The sequence below is a fragment of the Cydia splendana genome, chromosome 1 (assembly GCF_910591565.1).
Source record: "Cydia splendana chromosome 1, ilCydSple1.2, whole genome shotgun sequence".
In the NCBI taxonomy this organism is placed as follows: Eukaryota; Metazoa; Arthropoda; class Insecta; order Lepidoptera; family Tortricidae; genus Cydia; species Cydia splendana.
In genome coordinates, this window is record NC_085960.1 from 12,916,231 (window position 1) to 12,939,195 (window position 22,965).

The 22,965-nt window shown below is 37.1% G+C and overlaps 1 protein-coding gene across 1 annotated transcript in view; it reads right to left on the reverse strand.

Moving 5' to 3' along the window:
- LOC134796395 (uncharacterized) overlaps positions 1-22,965 on the reverse strand; it is a 108,721-nt gene that overhangs the window by 85,613 nt on the left and 143 nt on the right. The window contains exon 2 of the mRNA XM_063768596.1: positions 21,937-22,129. Coding sequence (XP_063624666.1) covers positions 21,937-22,041 — 105 coding nt within the window. The 5' untranslated portion in view covers positions 22,042-22,129. The remainder of the gene's footprint in view (positions 1-21,936; positions 22,130-22,965) is intronic.

The following is a 22,965-nucleotide window of genomic DNA, read 5'->3' on the forward strand; positions in this document are numbered from 1 at the left end:
TTGACAGCGGTTCAGGGTCGAATCATGCTATCCCTTTCTAATATATGGCACTATCCCTTTCGGCAATTTAGGGTTGTCAAAAATCAAGTGATTATTTTATCTGTGGTCGTGAACGCAAAAGGAAGTCAAGTGGTGCCAACCCTAATAATTGCTCGGAGCAATGCTGAGCCGAGCGGAGCCGAGTTTGGCCGAAGTCAGGAGTTTCGCACCCCTGCCTAAGGCCAAGTAGGGCGGCAAGTTTTGTGGGGGCGGCAAATTGTGACAAAAAATTCGCTGATGATAACAAGAAATAACTCAAAATGTAGTCAATATGATGGGTGCTAAGAAAGGGGCGGCTACAGGGCCTGGGGTCTAGGGCGGCAAAGACTGCAAATCCGCCACTGTTAATACTGCAGTATGAAAACCACTGTTGCAGTAAAACAATAACGCGACTCATAAAGAGAAAGAGCAATATTACATTATTTTGTTATTTATTAGATTGGCGTGTCGCAGCTTTTTAAATTGTTATCCATCTCAGTTGGCGATAATACCATTGAATATCGTTCCTAACTTTACATACGCAACTTTACATGATATATTGGTTTACACACACAATACTTCATTCAAAAAGCGATGTGCTAAATGGCAATTCAAGAAACCAACTTGCGGAACAAACTTGTCTAACATCGAAAATTCCTATCCCATAGAAATAAGGTCTATTCTTCTGATGCAAGCTGCAAATTAGTGAGAAACCAAAACTACCCACGGTATTGCAACGCTCTTATTGCCTTGAAATAAAGTTCAGTTTTGGTCGAAACAATTTAAAGTTAGTTGGCTGAAGTAATTGGACTTGCCTTTTCGGGCGCCGCAATTGAGGCAGCGGCCGCAGCAGGCGAAGTAAGCTAATTAAACACACAAAGAGATGGTCAAGTGTTGCAACGAACGTGGGTTGCGAGAACTTAGTGCAGACAACACGATACTTGTGTAGAGCTGAAAACATTGTGTCATGGATACTACGTGGTATCTAAGTAGGCATTTCAATAAATTGTAAAGTATCTAATATGGTAATTCATATTCATACATAGGTAAGGTAAGTTAAAGTCGTGTTTCTTTGCACGCCTATATTTATTTTATGGGTGTTTTATTTGGGTTGACATCAAACAAATGTGACTAGAAAAACATTTTGGCATTTAATGTTTTTCTAGTGAAGTTCATCTTCATACCTAAGTACTTATTTTTCGCTCTTCTCTTACTCTCGTGCTCCACCGCCTATAATTATGAGTTTTAGCGAGATGTCCTGACAGAAATTGCTAAAACCTACACATACCTACCTATGCCCTACATATAGGTATAACTGACTTACAACATTAATTCTATTCACTATGCATTTACCTTTTGAAGCGTGAACACGAGCCGCCTACAAATGTTCTTAGAAAACAAATGATTCGCATTGAGTGTTCCTTTGACACGCCAAAGCCAACGGCATGTTTGCTAACTCTTGAGTGCTCTGAATATCCTCATGTAGGACGTCATCGCGCATGCGCTAACCAAACAACGGAAACTGGGCTAGCTCCTCTAGGGTTGCCAGCTAGACAGTTTTATTTTCTAAGTAGGCTGTTGTTTGATCAAGGAGTTCATAATGATATGCAAATCGCAAATAAACGAACAGACCGAATACGGTCAGTTGATGAGCGATATTAATAAATCTGTGGCTTTACATGAAAGTGTCATCTAAGGGGATTACAATCGTCACAACTCGAATCTAGCTACTGAGTACACCTGTGTCATCCTTTTACACATCGCATCGTAGTATTGGCGATCGTTATTGATATATTATCGTCGAACGATAGAATCAGGGGAAGCTATCGCGGTTAGAGAAAAAACAGTACACAAAAGTAGCGACAACCCTAACCGCGTCCTAGTTGGGCGTGTGCGCAGTATTACGAGCGAGTCGCAAGTTGTAAGGCTTCGGGTCAGCAAAGTGGGCCGAATTTAGGCTTCCTTCCTATTCCTGTGAATAGCCTAGTAGAAGGTGTGTACCTACTCGTACTGTATGGTCAGCCTCAACAACGATTGGCCGCTTTGAAATCTAGCTGTTTTAAGCGCTATTTTAGTTAACAAGGAACCCTTACAAATCTTACAATTATTAACTGTTTAAACTTATTTCTTGTTTAACTACGTAATCGGACTCAATAGTATTCATTTCTAACTAAACTGTCTACTTTTGACATTTCATGTAGGTAACTAAATCAGAAGACAATACTTACCTTTAAATCCATTTAGTACGTAGTAATAGTTATTACTATTATTATATATTATTACTATTACTATATTAGTATAGTAATTCAATAAAAGTCTACCCTGTTTGGTTGCTTATATTTATGAAGAAATGCCCGTCACAAATTAACACTTGATCAGTTGTTTTCCATAAAACATCAACGTTAAATAATGTAAATATGCTTATTTGCACACACAGCATGCACGTATACAATACCTGTACCAAAATATTTACTTGCCAATTTGCCACAGAGTGAAAATTTCCGCAGGTCAGCAGAACGGTTAGCTCGCGAAAGTAGAACAACAAACTCTTATGCATAAAAGGACACAGTCTCCTTTTAATCAGGTATATGATTCACACACATACCTAAACCAGTCTGGGCATGCCCAAAACCGTGTGTCATTCACCTTCGCTTGTATATTTACTTAAACTGGGTGGATTTTACCGGCTCAGACTAAATAAATATGTATCTAGTTGACGAATGGCATAAAAAGAGATTTCTAGATTTAATATTTAGTTATAAATATTGTTACTAGATTGTATTTTAAAACTTTATGACACGTACAAAGCTAAGAAGGTATTTCATAAATGTGAAATGATATATTTATGTTTAACATATAACAATCATGCATGTTACATTTTTTTAAGTTACCAGATTTATTTTCCAGTAACCTGAAAATAAATATCTTGTGCTACATAAAATGAAGCTAGAATATGCTAGAACGGTTGACTCATGCATTATCTTCAACAAGCCTGCTGGCACGTCACATCGATAACACGGCAAACGCACAGATAATCTAGTCTACATAACGTATGTAGTGTCCTGATAACAGTTATTGATACGTGACAAAACAAGACTGGGTCCTCTTGAAGTGGAATAATACTGTAACTAACGAAGGCGTCAACACAACGACATATTTGTGCTAGCATCCTAATTTTGCCTCGGTTTTGAACTTTTGATAGATCACTTCCTACATACTGCGACATGGTAGCGTGTCATTACCAATATAAGTACTTAACTTAAAAATAACAGTTTCAACTTAGCGAGCAAATTCGGGCAGGCTATTTACCGGTGATTTCTCAGATTTTTGATATTGTATGTTGATTCTGCATGAAATCTCGATACATCGGATATCTGACCGTTGGTCTACTTAATCTACATAGTGGCCTATAGTGTAGTTTTTAGACAGAGAAATATATCTTGAATGAATGGCTTGCTTAGGCACATATTATCAACACTATTTGAATAACACAAATATCTTTCACTCGTGCCACATATCAATAAAAACTGTCAGTCAGCCCTATCCGCGTCACGCCAATTTAAAATCGAAAGCCTACTTATAATTTAAATCAAGCCATTGTTGTGAACCGGTTCTGGTTTTAAGGTCAAGTGCGACAATGTCACTTCCTGATTGGTTTCTTGTATCGATATCGTTTTAGAGAGCTAGAATTGAACCCGATGGTACGTATAGATTCGACCGTATGTCAATGTCAGTGATATGAGTGAACATGACAAAATATATGAAGTGATAAATGATAATAGGGTATTTTCCTACCAGGCAAATCAGTTACTTTTTTAGAACTGTCAAAACGATTTGCTAATATGGAATTTATATGAAACGTTACATTGTGACGTCACGGTCAACTCACCTACTATTTTATTTCTCTCCGAGTTATTAAATAGAACTTGTGTTTAAAAATAACTCCTATCTGTGTTTTTCTAATAATTACCTGGTGCTTTATTTCATGCATGGTGTAAAATAATTTATTTTAAATACAGTATAATACCCTATTGGTACAGTCAAGCATTTATCCTGTAAGTAAAAGATGCTGGCCTTCATCTTAAGGGCCGATTAAATCACTGTAGCGTACTCGTACTCAATTAATCGCACATGGCAGCAAAGTCTTCTTGTTGTATCTGTTACTTCATGATACATAAGCTAATAATAGACAGTGTTGAATTAACACAAGCCCACTTCAGGACCCCGTTCTTGTTCTACAAGAAAAGGGTTCTATGGGCTACATACCAATGGTTGAGACCGGTATTGGACTTATTTACTGACATTTAGGTACTTAAATTGTCGAACACGTATCAGATCATTGTCACATCACGCAAGAAAAACCGAATTCTCCTCACGAACAAAATCACGTATTTCGTCACATAACGGGCATTGCGTGACGCTTTCCTTCCGTCAAACAAAAAGAAAATCGCGTTTAAAAGTGCTCATTGCATTTTGATAGGCGCTCACGAAACCGCGGTTCGGCACTTGCGACGCTTCATTGTTGCTGGAATTACTGTCACTTTTGGTACAATTTGTTTATTGATAGAGGAAACTTGTTGCGTTGCTTTTAAAGAGGCCGGTATCGATTTCAGTCGCAAAATTTTTAAATTGATAGATTTTGTCGATGAAATTGTACACCTTTTGTTACGTAATAGAAATAACAAAAAGAAATCATTCCTAATTTAGTGCGTCTGTTTTAAAAAAAAATCTATTAAACGGCAAGATGAGAAGACGTGATAATAGTAACCAATACTTGTTATTTAGATATTACGTAACAAAAGGTGTACCTACAGTTTCAACGACTAAAACTATCAATTTTACATTTCTGCTCTAAAATCGTTACCGGCCTCTTAAATTAAATTCTTTGTAGGAAGTGTACAAATATTTGGAGCATTAGCGAAAGTCGTATTTTGCGATCCGATTTAGGTTTATGTTGCTAATATTCGGTTTATGTAACGTTTTTATTAGGGTTCCGTACCCAAAGCCTCCACTGTCCGCCCGTCTGTCTGTCACCAGGCCGTATCTCATGAATCGTGATAGTGATTTCACAGATGATGTATTTCTGTTGCCGTTATAAGAACAAATACTAGAAACAGTATAAAATAAATATTTAAGTGGGGCTCCCATAAAACAAACGTGATTTTTTGCCGGATTATGCGTAGGTAGTGGTACGGAACCCTTCGCGCGAATCCTACTCGCACTTGGCCGGTTTTTAGAAGAATGTGTCAGCATGCAAAAATGGAGAAAACTCGACATTGGTTATGTACCGTAAATAAATTTACAAAATTTAAAATTGAGTGAACAATGAGTATTTAAAACGAAATCCGTATAACCTTTCTGTGCAAGAGCACAAAAGGTGGGACTGGGAGATAAAATCCAATCGCATGCCGTCGAAGGCCGGCGCGGACGCAAATGTCAGAGGGGCTCGGCAGGTGCGTCGTTTAGGGCCGCCACGCACGACCGACTCGCGTTAGCAGCGCACAGAGTTAAATTCCATTTCGGGTTAATTATGTCATGTTTTACACAAAAAAACTTTGTGTTGACAAGTACTACCTATATAAAAACTATTCAGAATTATCGTTAAAAAAAATAAACCTTAAAACTACATACCTACCTATAAGAACTTCGTGTTGCTTTGCTTCATTGCCAGCAGCAGCTTTCGAGCATGAGCAGTAGCTTTCGAGCTTTACCAATCTTTTTCTGTGGCTGCGGATGCGGATATTTGTTCACATGTATATAACAGGCAGATAAATAAGGATTTTGGCGATATTTAAGGCGTTCGTCTCACTTTCACCACTCTACAAATGCGTAGCCATCAGAACGTTCGGCTTTCGCTAAATAATCATCATCATGCCACTGCATCCCTGACGGATGATTGTTGCAACGCGATTAAATCGTATTTAAAGGTAGTGGACGTTACCTTTCAACTAAAAACATTTTTTTTTTCATTTAGGTACAGCTTACCTGAATGTCTAAAGTTGAAACATTCTATTACAGACTACTACAGCTAGCTTCAGTCGAACACGTTCGGCGAGCCTAAGAGCATGGTGTTTTGAGGATTAGGGTTTGGGTGCGCCCCTTCATACAGTATTGTTATTGTCCGGGCGTATTCAATACGGTCACGGTAAAAATACGTGCAGCAATACTATACTATTGCGAATGCATACCAATAATAATGAATGAATGATTTGGTGAATACCAAACCAGTCCTTGTCTCATTTGATTTTTGTGTAAACACGACTGCTTTGGACACTTTTGCGTTTCGAAATTTAAAACCAAATAATGATACTGTAATGTATTTTGACATTGGAAATGTCTTTTCGTTCGCTCCAGTATAGGGTCCGATTTCACGAAAAAGTGCGTTCCCCTTATATCTCGGAAAGTTGTGAAGATATGATATTAAAAAAATAGGCTCAAAAGACGCATAATCACGAGAGCTGTAAGGTGCAAAAATAATTATTCGAGAAAGTCAAAACCGAAAAAAGTTATGGTCGAAATAGTGAAAATAAAATTAAATTTTTTCCGAATTTTTGATTTTGGTGCTCGATAATTTAGAAACGAAGAATGATATCAAAAATTTGAGAAAAACGGCTCTGGACAATTTAGTCAGCTACAATTTGAGCCTAAAACAAAGACGATCGGGTTAAGGGTTTGCCCTGTAGCCTAACCTTAAAATAGTCAAAAAGGTAGAATTAGAGGTAGAAATAGAGGTAGAGGTAGAGGCAGAGGCAGAGGCAGAGGCAGAGGCAGAGGCAGAGACAGAGACAGAGACAGAGACAGAGACATAGACAGAGACAGAGACAGAGACAGAGACAGAGACAGAGACAGAGATAGAGATAGAGATAGAAATAGAAATAGAAATAATTTTATTCGTGAGCACAAACACAAAATAAAAACTTATACAGAGAAACATAAAAAAGAAAAAGTGCCACGAAATGGTCTCACCTCAGCATGTTGCTGGCGGCTGCTGGCAGATAGCTGATGCTGAACCCTGGCAGTACCTAGTGGAGCTCGGGTTTAATACAACATAAGCACACGCTGTTTTGGTCATCGGACTCGTCTCGATGAGCTACCCAAGATAGAGCTGATGCTGAACCCTGGCTGTACCTAAAGGAACTCAGGTTTGTTGCAACATAGGCACACGCTGTTTTGGTCATCCGACTCGTCTTGATGAGTACTTAGAAGAGTAGTACCCAAGATAGAGCTGATGCTGAACCCTGGTTGTACCTAGCGGAACTCGGGTTTGGTGCAACATAGGCACGCGCTGTTTTGGACATCCGATTCGTCATGATGATCACATGGTAGAGCATTACCCAAGATAGCTGATGCTGAACCCTGGTAGTACCTATTGGAACTCAGGTTTGGTGCAACATAGACAAACGCTGTTATGGTCATCTCCCGTCGCGTCAAACTGCTGTCAAGAAAATGTCATATCTTGCAGCAAATGGGCCGCTGCCGATCAAGACTCGAGTGACGATAACGGCGATGTGGCTACCACTTCTCGAGTTGACTACGGATTTGCCGTGTAATAATTTTCTTGTACTTTGAACATTAATATATCCTGCTTATTAATCGAAAAATGAAATATGTACCTATACTTATGCGCCACGGCGACAATTATTCAAACTTCGATACGCGTGTGGAAATTTTGCAATTTGTTTGTTCACATGCGTTATGTCCAGGATACTTGTGTTAATCTAAGAATAAAATAATTATCATTCAACGTTGTAGTTTTATTTTGTAACTTTTTCCTTATCCAGACTTTCTCGTCGCTCAGCGACAATATTTTTTCGAATTCCGTAGATTCATTTCCAATGTGCTCGATAGTCGTGTGAGGCACGAAATCTGTTAGTTTTTTATTTAGTTACTTTTCTATCAAAGTTTCATGTTTAAATCATACCATCTAGGTTAAGACATCTGTAGAACCTAACTGTGATGTTATGGCGTTACTAAAGGATAGGTATAATGTGATTAGTGTGGTTTTTTTACATAAGTAAATAATAAGTATTCGTACCAGTTATAAAAAAGGGAAAAACAAACACGAAATACCATCACGCTCCGCGATTGTAGCGCCATTTAGGGCCCTAGCTAAATTGGTTGTTCAATGCTTACGATATAGAATTTCCAATTTAGCAAGAACCCTAAACGGCATAACAATCCCGTGTGGTGACTGTACATACCTATAGGTAAACATAATGACTGTAAAGTGTAAACATTTTTTTCTCAATATCGACATCCTACCCTTCATGCTAAATCTTAATGGAAAACTAATAGTATTGCCTAGACATGTCTGGCATTCAATATTTTAAATACTTCTATGTATATGTAAATCCTTACATCTGCATACCAACGCAAACCTACGTCACGTTTTGATTTAGATACGGAAATGAATGATTTATTGAACACTTCGCAAATGGGAAAAGGTCAGCGTTCAATATGTCTATAACCTAGTGTTGTTTAATTGTATATTTATATTAAAATTCACCTGAAATGAATCTATAACCAATGGCGGCGCGCCGGCTGATTCTGATTTTAATTTATTGTTCTGGAGCTGTTATGGATTTGATCTGTCAGCTGTCAACAGTAACTTTTCTTGTCTACCTAGTCATGATAGCTGCGCACTTATTGAGTTTCTGTTCGTATTTATTTAGTCTTAATATCAAGTACTGCGGGCTTAGCAAGGTTGTACGACAAGGTAGTTATCACGCAATAGGTGTGGATAAAACGGCCGTTATCGTCGGTTTTATCATCCATACTATGGTTGCAGACGATATATGGAGTTATCCACATTTGACAGCGGTAGATGATAGAAGACAATTTGCATAACATGGTCGTTGGATAAGATGTGGATAATTTGACAGATTGTCCCATTTTGACAGTTCAAATTAGTTAATTTTAACTACGTGCTTCTTAGATGACGATAAGCCTTGTCGTGAAAGCAAAAGTAGTGAATAATCATATTTTAAGGTATAAATTACAGGTAAATATCAGTTTTTCTATGATTATATTGTTACAATGTTCCGCTGTATATAATATTGTCAATATTTTCTTCGCAGGGAAGTCAAATTTTATTATTCCTACTCGCGGCTGCTGTTGAAGAAAAATATCGTAAACAGCTTTAAGAAACACTTGCAGCCCATTTGATATGACGGACGAAGAGTTTCGGCATATTTACAGAGTGCGTAAGGAGTGTGCAGTGCATTTACTTATGTGCCGAATTTAACGCCGAGCTTCAAAACGGTGATGGGTTACCTACCAAAACATCTCAAAGGTAAAGCTATAAAATTGCAGTGTTTCTTATAAAGTTAATATGTATTCTATGCATAGACCCTATTATATTTGAAATCATTGATTCTATGTAAAACAGACGTCTTAATGACAATGCTACTAAACTCTTCAATACTAGGTACCGGCCTCATTATTATATGTAAAAGTTAGTATGTTAAGATATCTGTTGTACAATCTCTTACTTATGCTACTAACCTACTAACAGAGGTTACTTAAGCTACTATTTACTTCAACATTCATATCCTAACCTCCAGGGGGAAAATCTACTTGACAAAATTAGATTTACAGTACCGGTCAATAACATATCACCTTTGTGTGTTTTTGTATGAGTTTGTAGATTTCATATTTTACTAGTCATTTTATATAAATATGCATGTTTTTCCAGAGATGAGACCTAGCTAGATTGATTTTTCGCCCCCGAAAACCCCCATATAGCAAATTTCATCGAAATCGTTGGAGCCGTTTCCTATATCCCCGAAATATAGACATATAAATAAATAAATATACAAGAATTGCTCGTTTAAAGGTATAAGATATTATGAATACTGAAATACTGTGAACTACAATAAGAGACTCAGCATATTACTAAAAAAGCTCTTTAAAAATAATGAAGTTGACCATACATTACAACAAAAAACCTCTATGAAAAAATCATTACATAGACCAATTTTTCTCATCACTGGACAAGGAATACTACTAAACTACCTAAAGCTGTGGAAGTCACTCACAAATATAAAAAAAAGTTATACCGTAAAAGCATGGAGGTGATATATTATTGGCCGGTACTGTAATTAGGTACTTATTTGTTTTAGGTTCTAACAGTATACACCACACCAGCAGCACATCTACACCAGCAGCAGCAGCAGCAGCTGCTGGTGTGTAACAGTTACACCTGCTAGCTGATGGCAATTAACTACCAACGTGGGACTAGTCAAGATCATGGCTTGTCCATTGGAGCACTACTGACTGGATTGGCCACACTACTGTAAGCCTGAACCTCGAGCAGTTTGTAGATGCTGTAAGCAGAAGGTAAGTTCTTTTGAGCACTGAATTAAGTATTAGACATAAAAAACTGTGACTTTCCACAAGGACTGTCTTAGTAACTTTTCCTTTTTTGAATAAGTATGAGTGCGGCTGTATTATGCATTGAGATATGTACCTACCCATTGTTTGATAGTTATGTATGATAAGTAGTTATCTCTGGGATATATAATCTGGGAATGCAATACTTATTAGGTTTAACTAAGGCACCTAGTTCTAATGTGCTGCCTTGTTTAATGGATATTATTCCTGGCGATTGTTTAGTATATATCTTGAGTGCACTAGACTGCACTCATGTGAAAATACTTACTCCATCGCTGCCACATGAACCTACTTTTACTTATTTCCTTCTTTTTCTTCCAGAAAACTTCTCGTGGATCAAGGGAAAAATTAGAGAAGACGCTCCTAAAAAACTTCCTAAGCATGCAAGCATGCACAAAACCGGCTCTTAATAAGCTTAATAAATACATATTTCGCCTATTACTATGTTTTACTATCACACAAATACCTACCTAATTTACCTATATTTCTACACAAGTAGAGACTAGTAAACATTCAAGACGGATAATCTTCACACAGAACACCATTCCCGGGCATGCTTCAATGTAGGTGTCACTTATTCTTATTTTTCATTTTAGCCTTATGCGTACAAAATTTGTGATATTATAGCTTCTAAATGTAAAATCCGACTCATATGCAGTATAGTACAATGAAAGCATAGGTAATAAAAACATTTTAGGCACGTTCTTACTTAAGAGGAAAGGGAGATGGCCGCTTCCGCTTCTCCATACAAACGTAGTCCTCATTTTCCTCTCTGGATATTGACATTATGGAAAATATTTTTACATAATTTAATGTATATTAACCATATAGCTATGCCCCTACGTTCGATTTTTTGATTATTGTAAAAATTAGGAGCGGAAGACAGATTACATACAATTTTTTAAATGCTTCTAACTCTTATAATAATTAAAAATTAAAAAAAAAGAACAAACGTAGGGGCATGGCTGTAGTTGATGTTGATATGATATACAACAAATTGTATCAAAATATTTAATGTTATTATCCAGAGAGAAAAATGTGGACTACGTTTGTATGAAAAGACGCGTCTTAACGACGCGTCTAGTGAGTCTGGCGGTGAAAAGGTCAAATAAGAATATTCCTAAATGCTCTATTATGCTAATAAGTCTACTTTAGTGACTATAACTGCGGTCAGACTCAATACGCCAATAACTAATGTTGAATATTAAAAACTATGTTAAATTCCATCAAGAATGACAATTCTCGTCACTTGTGGTGTTGTCAAGTCTTTTTTGTTTACTAAACTCTATAGATAAGTTAACAATTTCGGCTCTGTGCTAGAGAGAATATTCTTCTTCTTGGTCGCATCCATCATGACTGATGATCGTGGTTGGTGGGTTTTGTTCGGGCACGAACACACTCTCGCCATCGATTCCGGTCCATCGCTTTCCTCACCACGTCATAGAATTTCTGAGATGGTTGAGAGAGAATATTATAAATGTGTAAATAAAACAACTATTGCCAAAAAATTAAACAAAGTTTATTTACACATTAAATGTAGGTGTACAAATAAATCATTGGCTGCCGTACCCGGTGTGAAAGTGCCCATCATGCCAGCAGCTTTATCGCTGGATTACTATGAAGTATGAACAGCTTTTGTACCAGGAACGTCATATGGCGCCCGGGGCAGGCACCAAATTTGCGCCTCCCCCCCCCCCCCCCTCTCCGAAACGAAATGGGACCAACCCCTAAGTCGCGAAAAAAAATTTGGCTGTTTCATACATTTTGGCTGGTCCAATTTCTATGGGAGGGTAAACTATTTTTTTCGCGATTTCGAGGTTGGTCCCGTAGCAAAAGTTACTCAGTATAATCCCAAAACCTCCCTGGCAACGGGAATGTAGTTATTTTTTAGCCATCCTGTATAGTGTATAGGAAGCCTCAGTAGTCCACATATCGATGAATGTCGTCGATAGACAACATGTCACAGATATGCAGCAGCAGCTATTGAAGCAGGTTCCGTCAACTACGGCTCATATGCGCCTGCCGGACAAAGGGCTAGCGATCCACTTGCATAATAGGTAGTCTATTAGACAGTCCATAAGATGGTAACTTCGACAGGAGACCCCTAACGTAAGACGCGCTAACACTGGACACAACTCTGAAGCACTTGGCCCGCTCGCCTTATAAAACGAAAGCATAGCAACTCCCGCCGAATATCCCTCTGCTTGATAGAAGTTTCTGGCATAGAGTATTCACACTACGGGATGGTGGGCGGTAGGGCGCTACCGTCGTCTTTCAAGGTCGAGTTCGATGCAAAAAGAGTTCCTAAAAGATCGTCTTTCTCTTTTGCGCTGTGGGCCAGATTACCATCCGCATTTCACACTTCACAGTGGTGGTAAATACGACTGACAAAAGTTTCCCTGCTGCCTTTGGCAAGGCGGAGAGGTAGTCTTTAGCCCATTTTGGCGCCCCCCCTTGGACGGCGCCCGGGGCACGTGCCCCCCCCCCCCCCCAGTTTCGCCACTGAGCGGGGGCCCTTACCATTCTGTCTGATTCGACGGCCTAACTTACGTTGTAAAACGCTTAATGATAATACTAATGAACTGAAAAGGTTGTTTGTTGTTTTATTTGTGGATAGGTATGACACATATATATATTTTTGGAATGGTCTTCTCACTAGCTTTTATTTGATATCCATATTATTGTATTATTGCTATTTCATAACTGCTCATCTATAAGTTTCGTTTCCAATATAAATAGAATGCTTAACGGCGCAGAAAAGATCAACATTCCTCTCAGACCTCCAACAAAAAGGGGCCAAACTGAAAACCAGCGCTGGACGCCAGTCTAGCACATGCTGAGCTTGGTACCCACGGCCAACATGTCTTGCTAAATGTAATTACCTATGTATAGAGTAGACAATAAGTTAGTACTTAACCTAGAATAACTTAGTACATACTTAACATAGAATTTATATGTAGGTATATGGTTTGTATTCCTAATATTTTTTCTACCATCAACTTATCATGTTTTGGCAATGGAGCATTCCATGCAATTGTCTACCGTTTGTCCCGTAGAAATGCAGATTTTCTGGAGATTTGCAGGTATAAGAGTTTCCTTTTCTATGACAAATGGTCAAACATGCACGGAAAATTAATCGCTTGCTTTAAATGGCGAAAAAAAAAGTCGCAACACAGGAAATAAAATGCGTTTGTACGGGACAGCTCGTGGAATGCTCCAATAAAGTGATTTCATTTCATATCATAAACTGATGAGGGCATTCAGAGTGTAGCCTTGAGGTTGCCAAGCCAAGCAACCAAGTCAGGTGTCACGGTCTTCAGGTCCTCAACAGGCCCAGGAGTGGAGGAGGAGTGTAGGAGGAGTGGAGTGGGCAGCGTTGGAAGATATGCTAAGTGGTCTGCATTCTGCATTCGCAAAGTGGGAAAGCCGTCTATCTCCATTTGTGTGGCTGAATTGCAGCGGCCATGTCCGGTTCTCAGGCGGCACCAGATTTTCCGAGGAAGGTCAAACCCTTTTGGTTTTTTAGTTGGGTCAGATATACAGCAACTCCGAGCTGCCGAAGCTGACCATTCCGCTATCCACCTATCCGAAATATTAAAGCTGCTCAGGCTCCCAGCTGTAGCACAGGGTCGGCGGGCAGTCGGGCGGCAGAATTCCTCGTGGACAGGCATTGTGGGGTTATTCGTGATATTCTCAGCCTCCCTCTTCAACGCCTTGAGTCGTCGGATGTGAGGAGGGGCAATGTGACTCAATGCCGGCAGCCAGTGGCGGTTGTAGATCGGATAGTGCCTGAGATGCATCGCATGGTCTCGTTGAGCTTAACGTCCAATCTATGGGTATGTGCACTTTCAAGCCTCCAATATGTTATGACTGAAACAGAAACAAATTATATTAGATGAGGTCAGGCGCAGGCTAGTACTTACAGCGGTTCATTGGCAAATTATGTGAAATTAATGTCACTTTTAGAAAGCTCTCGTTTTTAAGCCAGGGGGATTTTTTTGTTACAGTTGTCCAAATTATTGATTGAAAATAAATTGAATTTTGTTCTAGTAATTATTTATCCGTTATTAAAGTTGTATTATGTATCAAGTGTAGTTCTGTACCACTTGCGTCATAAAAACAAACCAACGAACACCTTATTTATCAAAATGTATCTCAGATATTCTATGCTAGGGTAATATACGACACAAACATACCCACACACATACATAGGCTGCTAAAATAATTCCCATAGTCAGGTATAGGTACAATAGACCACTTTACCAAACACAAAAAAAATATTCCAGCTGCCAGCAGTAAAGAAACCAGCTTCTACTCCCAAGCCCTAACAATATAAATAAGTTTTTGGCAAAAATATAATTTTTGGTACAAGCTTTTATCGCTGACTGTACTTTTCTTTCAACAGGCAACTAATACTCCATGAGTCCATTCTAACAACACCAAGCACAATTAGTTTGCGTTGTTTTATCACAGTGTTCCCACGGCCACCTCATGTCTCCATCATCAGATCAGCTCCATGTCATCATAATATTGCAATTGTCATCCGATTTACATATGTGACGTCCCACGGCAAAAGGTACCTTATGGCGGTTGGCGCTTACGCTATTATTAACGCCGCTCTAATATTATTGCGGCGCTATGCGACGTAAGCGCCAGCCGCCATAAGGTACCTTTTGCCGTGGAACGTCACATATTGTTATGTAAAGCCTGACAACAGTTTATTTGACCCTCGCCATTTTGCGGATTTTCAATGGTACTAATTTCTTTTACTGGCAACAAGTACTCTTTGACAACGAACGTTGGATGTCATCGAATGTCACCGATGTAAACAAACGGAAAATATCTACGAATATATTCAAATATAAACGGTTTTTTCACAAAAATGCCAAAAAAATGACCAAAGATGCGAAAAAAATTGTAGTGAATGCAATCAAATACTTACAGCTTAAAGAGGACGAAGGATTACATAGCATTCCAATAAACAATGTTTTAAAGTTGGTTGTTGACATGACCGGTATTGACATTTTATAGTGCGGTTTTATTGAACTGGTTAGTTGTTTGGTTTAAACTTTAATATTTCATTTAAGGTTTATGTAGATCGATGATAAAAATCCTATAATCGAATTGGAGACTGAACGTTTTATAATCGAGGTTAGTGGTCCTGAAAGCGACACAACATCTGATGAAAATCAGACTTCGTCAGAGTCAGAAAACGAAGAATATATAAATATTGAATAGTTAGAATCAGATTTTGACGAATAGGTAAATTGAAAGAATCGAATTCTCTGTAAGCAATGTTTTGACATAATTCGAGTATCAACATGAAGCCAATGCTCACTACCCCGACTATACATGACGTACGCACATTATTGCCATACGTAAGCTGTTTGCAGCGATACTATCTCAGGGTTAAATAAACTGTTGTCAGGCTTTATGCAAAATTTCAGCTCAATCGGAAATCGGGAAGTGGGGCAAACTTAGCTGTCAAATGTATATGGCCAGCTTTAGTGCTAACATAACTGTTCCTAGTATTCCTATATTACCTACATGTTATAAGTAAGAATATTGTACGAGTAGGTATTATATTATTTTATAATCTTAGTAGAATAGGTACTAATACAATTTATTTGTATTGAATAAGGCCGGCGCCCCACTGCTGCGCACGCTACATCCACGGCCCACGTTTTAATACAAACCGTGGGCAAGCCCACGAAATTTTGTATAGGAATGTGGGTCGTGTACATAGCGTGCGCAGCAGTGGGGCGCCGACCTAACTCTTGCAGGGAATTTGTAAGTTACTTGTGGGTATGGCTACTTTATTTATTTAATTTATAAACTTTATTGCACAAAAATATAGAATTACGTAAAAATGGCGAACTTAATGCCAAAAGGCATTATCTATCACCTACTAGTCAACCATAGAAACAAATATGTGACGTTCCACGGCAAAAGGTACCTTATGGCGGCTGGCGCTTACGTCGCATAGCGCCGCAATAATATTGGAGCGGCGTTAATAGTTAATAGCGTAAGCGCCAACCGCCATAAGGTACCTTTACCCGTGGGACGTCACATATAAACACTAAAGGTTGGTGCAAAAACCAATCAAAAAGCAAATGCAGTAGGTATATCTTAGATATACATACTAACATAAACATACATATATGTTATAAAAATAAATGTACTAATATGTATATGGGATGATAGACACTAGACGAGACATTTAGCAGATAACTACCGAGCATGACTACTCAAAAAACAAATTTTCTTGGGGCTTGTCTTACAGGTAGAGGGAGTGCATTCCATAGATAGGTTGCCTGAACGGCAAAACAATCATACATAAAACGGTTATGAAGAGGAAGGACTTAAAGTTTAAGTGAGCGGGACATCCGGAACGGGCATAAAAACTAAATACTTATTAATAATATTTTATCTTTATGTCTTAGATTTATGGCATAAAGTGTGTCTTTTTCTTTTTCAATAAACTTTTATTCTTGCTACAAAACCAGCTTCTAGAATATACAAACAGAGTAAAAATATATATAAGTTTTTAAAGTGAGGTCTACGGGTTTCAAAGATTTTAATATTTGTTAGAACCCTTAAGTATGCACTTTTTATGCAGTGTGAATAAATGTATGCATAGGTAGTGTTGTAGTGTAACTTTTACACATCATTGTTGTCAAATCAACTTCCTGCAATTATAGTAGTGATAGAACAGGTTTTTAACAAACTTTTGTCACTTAGTAGAACATAATAGATAGAATGAGAAGAAATAGATATTAAGTGTCAATAATATTAAAAGGCACCAGAAACTTTTCATGATTTTAGTTTAAGAAAGGTGTACTTACATCTTCAATCCTTTCTTCTAGATCTTAGAACTTGTGTGCACTGTGCAGCATTGCATTTTGTATTTCTGGGTTCCGAGAGGCTCATGAATCTCCCTGTAGGTGTAGGCGAACAGGGGATGCTGAGTTATATATTTGGCTAGCATTTTCTTGTGCGCCGAAGCATCGACTGAAATTAAACATATTCATGACAAAACCAGTTAATGATCAAACGAACTATAACTTTTTCTATAAATAAATTAGAGAAACTTACATTTTGGGTGGCATTTCCTTTAGTTTACACAGCAAATCAGTATTTTTCTTCGACTTGGTTTGTATTTTCACTAAATTCACTGAATCATGCGCGTACGCGATGCTTGTCAATGTCAAGTGAATTGTCAGTTGAGAAAACACGATTATCCGTGTATGTTATAATGTAAGTCAATTTGTATAAAGCTGTCACTCATTTAAACATTTTTCAATTTGGAAGTGTAGTAATAAAACTAACTATTCGTTTTCAAACATCGTCCGACACACGTCCGAAATTTTAATAAAGCCAGGCATTACATGGATTTTTCATAAACTCTAGGCATAGACAATCGTGGTCACTTACGAATGATAGTGGATAACTTTATACGATATCGACGTGGTATTCTTATCGTAGCCCGTAACCATGTTCAGCAAAACGATAAAAATACGACTATCGTTAAAAGACGACAGTAGATTCCACGCGCAATATGATATAACCTTGCTAAGCCCGCTGGATTACTAATTATGAGATAAAATAATCGCCATAAAAGACAAACTTATTCGACAGTGTTGGCCCATTTTAAACAAGTTCAATTGGTTTAATCAATCGGTTGATAAGAGCACGAGATCTTTTGAAAGATAACGAGATAAAACTAGGTAGGTACTATAGACATTCTGATTGGTTCAATGGTTGACAAATTGCTTCTTGTAGTTAATAACGTTTTTATGGGTAGTATTATAACTCGCTATAATACTCATACCTACTACTTAAATGGAATGTACAAGGCTACAAGGTAGAATTTTATGATCTAAAATATTGTGCAATCACGATAGATTAGCTTGTTTTAGGTTACATAGAATATTAAGTATTTAAGTACTGCTTTTATGGTGTGATATATGACTGAATAATTGCATTTTTTTCTCCATATTTTAACATTTTGTGTATAACCAAGCCGTCAAAGTGCCTATTAACATAGTAGAGTCTATTTGAATAAAAAAAAAGCATTTACAAATACCTGATAGAATATACAGGGTGATTCATGAGACGTGAGCAAGACTAATCCTGCACACTCAGTAACTGATAATTGATCGATCACAGTCGTATTTAGGTGAAACAACCACACTTTTTCCTATTTTTTAACTTCTTGGTGCGGGCATTTTAATACTCTACAATCATGGTCACCCCACAAGACCTAATTACTAAACATAAAACTTCTTTAACCGTAATGACAGCATTTTGATTACGAAGAAAATAAACTGTCAAACTTGAGTGAGATACGAGTTTTCAAAAGTAACCAGACCGTGATGACAGTGATGACATTCAATTTGACACAGAATATCGGTAGTTTAGTATTCAATTTTAGGGTGACCGGTGACCGTGCATGTCGTAAATAAATTAATAACTTTATTTCAACGCGACTAGAAAATTAACGTTAACCTCACTAACACCGAAACAGTTGCTTATAATTTACGAAATACGCAGTGTTAGTCCAGCACACGTCTCCTGAATCACCCTGTATATGGTGGCCCATGGATCCATCTCTAGACAAACAAAAAGAATTCAATAAATACCTAATACAGTGGAAACTGGATAAGTGGAATCGCAAGGGACCGGCTGTTTAGTCCCGCTTATCCAGGTTTTCCATTTATCCAGTTTTCCACTAAACCAGGTTCAAATAAAACATTTTCTCACTTACAGAGGCTCTCGCTAACAGAGGTTGTGGATGCTAGTAATGTCGCTTATAGAGGTCACGTATGGTATGATCAAGACTTAAATAATCATCTTTTATTAAATATGTATGTAGGTATGTATGTATTAACAAAAATAGGTATGTAATCCTGACTTTAAAAAAAGCAATACTGTAAATAATCCACAGTACCTACTCGTATACAATTTTCAAAATTACAAAAACTAAATCACTCCTAATATTTATTTATGCACGAGAAACCAGTATGGTTAAATAAATCAATGTACCGATTGTACTTTAATGCAAAAAAAACTGAACGATGTGTGATCTCATACAAAATACGTATAGTTAAAACACGAACCATAATGAACGAAACAAACTACCCTCCTTGTGACGGTTTAATAAAAATACAAATTTTTATAACGCCGAGCTATTCCACTCATAGAGGTTTCGGAGACGGCTGCTTCCAGTTACAGAGGTAAAAATAAGAAATTTTCGAAAAAATGGATTCCGTTTATAGAGGTCCCAAAATTCCACTTATAGAGGTAATTCGTTGCCAAGGGACTGGAACCGAGAACTTGTGTCCACTTAAAGAGGTTTTCCACTAACCCAGGTTCCACTTATCCAGTTTCCACTGTAGGTATTTATTGAATTCTTTGACTAAGAAGTTGAACCTAATGAAATTACACGCAAGCTATACCGGGTGTGGCCTGTAATATTGAGCAAAAAATTAAACTGTAGGCTGTACTCCTCATACTGACCAACATTTGTTCAGCGACTTTAAAAAATAACTTGTGGTTTGATTTTTAATACACTTTAAAGTTTATTCTAAGACGCAATGTATTGCGAATTTTATTATGTTTAAGGCGTGACAAGCAACGTCAATCACAATGATATGGCGTGGCGATGGCGTCCATTGAAGATAATATTTATTTTGTATGAAAAATAGGGAGTCTAAATACTTCATAATGTTTAAAAGTTGTTGAACAAAAGTGTCACCGTTTGAGGAGTACAATCTATGTTTTAATTATTTGCTCGTGTTACAGGCCACACCCGGTATAAGCAAGTTGAGTTTTAACTTTTAGTGTGAATACCTACTGTGAATTAGGTAAAGTGAAAAATGTTACCGTATTGTTTTTAACCTTTTTGGACTGTCGTGTCGATGCGATTCTTGGAATAGTGACGCAGTAATGAGATTCTAGATTTTCATTTGTGAAATGTAAGGTGACCTGAATTTAAGTTAAAAATAGGACGGGCATTTTTTTTTGCAATCAATAATTTTATTGTGATATCTTTATCCGCTATACCCTCTTGTATATACCCTCTTTTTATAAATAAACGTAAAAATAGTCAATAATTTATTGTAGGTAACTAACAGTTAGTTACTAAGGCAGTATAGATAACAGATAACCCATATATGTATAAGTAATGCGGTAGACAAATGACACATGATCCACCTATCAATATTCATAACGCATACTGTTTTCAATGACTCATTGCCGTGAGAATCTAAAATCTAGGATATTCTACAACGTAATAAGCCCTTCAAATAATGTATTTCTATCTCCTTAAGATCCAAGTTCCTTTGGCTCGTCCGTTACAAGTTCTAATAGAGATTAATCGACAGCATCCTCTATTAGCATCGACTATCGATGTATTAGACGCTCACACCACACATATAACAATATTAGGTATATCCTGCAAAATGTGTAGCTTACTTATTGTAGGTGACAGTGACATACAAATTAGGTGGTACCTATGTGCTATTTTTATACATGGTAAGTAATCAAATACCTAAGTGTGACAGTAAATATTACTTAGATGAAAAACTCTGACTAAATAATTGGTTTTGCAACATTGCAACAAATAATTTTTTTTCATACATACCTACACAGTGCCCATTTTCCTCCCTGTATACTAACATTATTATTATTTAAATAACATAAAAATGAAATTAACATCATACAATAAATAAATATTACAATATTGTTATATTTTATGTATAAAGTAAAGTAACTTATTAAAACACTTTTTTTCGTTTCATTGTTTTAAAAGTGAAATAGTTACCTATAAGTACTATAATCTTTTTTAATACAGATTTTGTAATGTTTTTATTTACAAACAATGCATAATTCTATTTTTAATCAGGATATTTATAATTACCTACCCTACTAATATTATAAATGCGAAACTAACTCTGTTTATGGCACCTCTTCACGCCTAAACCTCGGAACCGATTTAGATGTAGGTAATATGCTAGTCTTTATCACGGAAATCATAATTTCACGCAGGTAAAGTCGGGGGCAGTAGCTAGTAAAATAAAAGCAACAGGAAAACCTAGCCATAATCTTGCATCATCTAATATAAAGCAGCAGGACTGGCAGGTAGCAGAAATATCTACCTGCCTGCACCCGTGTGTTCCATGTTATTAAAATTCAATTGAGAGCTATCGAAATCGAACTAAATCAGTACTTAGTTCGAGATAAAAAATCACCACCTGTTATTTATTGTATTTACCTATTTTAATTGCTTTATTTATACTATTTTGAACTGCGCTTATACCTATCCTGTTAGAATTGGCGACCGTATTCAGTTATATTAGGGATATAATGAAGTTTTATAACAAAACAAACAATGCCTGTACGTGTTCAAGCGTTGATCCCGTGATAGCTCTATGGGTTCGTTACGAGTACCTACTTTACGGAGAAAGATGAAACAATACATGCTTTAAGTTCACAAATTTATCAGGGTAAGTAAAAGGTACTTACAGCCTTAGAATATCCACTGCCGGCGCTGCCATCTGAAGAGTTACTCAATCTCCTCTCGCTGTTAGAGGCCGGCGGCGACCAAGTGGAGCCACTGTCAGACGGCATAGTCACTCACTGACAACTGTTCACATCATAAACTAAAACTTCAACACGTCACAGCACTAGCACATATCAATCACTACTGGCTCTGTACCTGGAACAAAAATACTTTATTAATATATATTTAAATACCTATGTGATAAAATAAAAAGATACGGACAGATAAACAAATAAACTTTGTTTGCAATTAAATGTGTGTTTAGTTTTAAAATGTCTTACTATTTTACAAAAATACGTTTATCCTGTATTGTGTTGTAAAACAACCCGTTTTACAACAATTGCAGAAAAAACTTCTGCTGCAGCGTGTTACCGTTAATTAAAAAAAAATCTATTGGATGCCAAAAATTGGGACACCCTACCGGTACTAAGTATGTGCACTTCGTATTTAGTGAACGCATGTTGTATGAATTCCCAAAACATGTTCAAATAAGGCCAATCAGGAATGATCTAAACAAATGTATTATTTATTTTAAGTTAAAATATAGAAACAATTCATTCAAAAATGTCTTACAAATCCTACCGCTCAACACATACTTACAATACCTAGGAAGGAAAAAGGTAGGTAGATACCTGGTCGGTAATGCTTTTTTTACTATACCATACAATAAACTTAATGCGTCCGATTTATGAATGTTCAGGTAAAAATCGCTGGCGTAAAAATAACAAGGTATTCTTGTTTTTAAAAGGGAAAGAGACCTTGAAACTTATTCAGTGTTAAATACACACATGTAAGTAACAATGCCATTACTAAATCCAGTAAAACACGAGAAGATATCAAAAGTATCAAAACATACAATCACCAAGATTACGTGGAACTTAGAGCGTTCTCGACAAGTCAAGCACTTATTTAACCACTGTCATTCTGAGATTTGTTGTAACTATGATACTCGACCAATCCTCTAACAGATTGTTGGCGCTTATATAATGTTT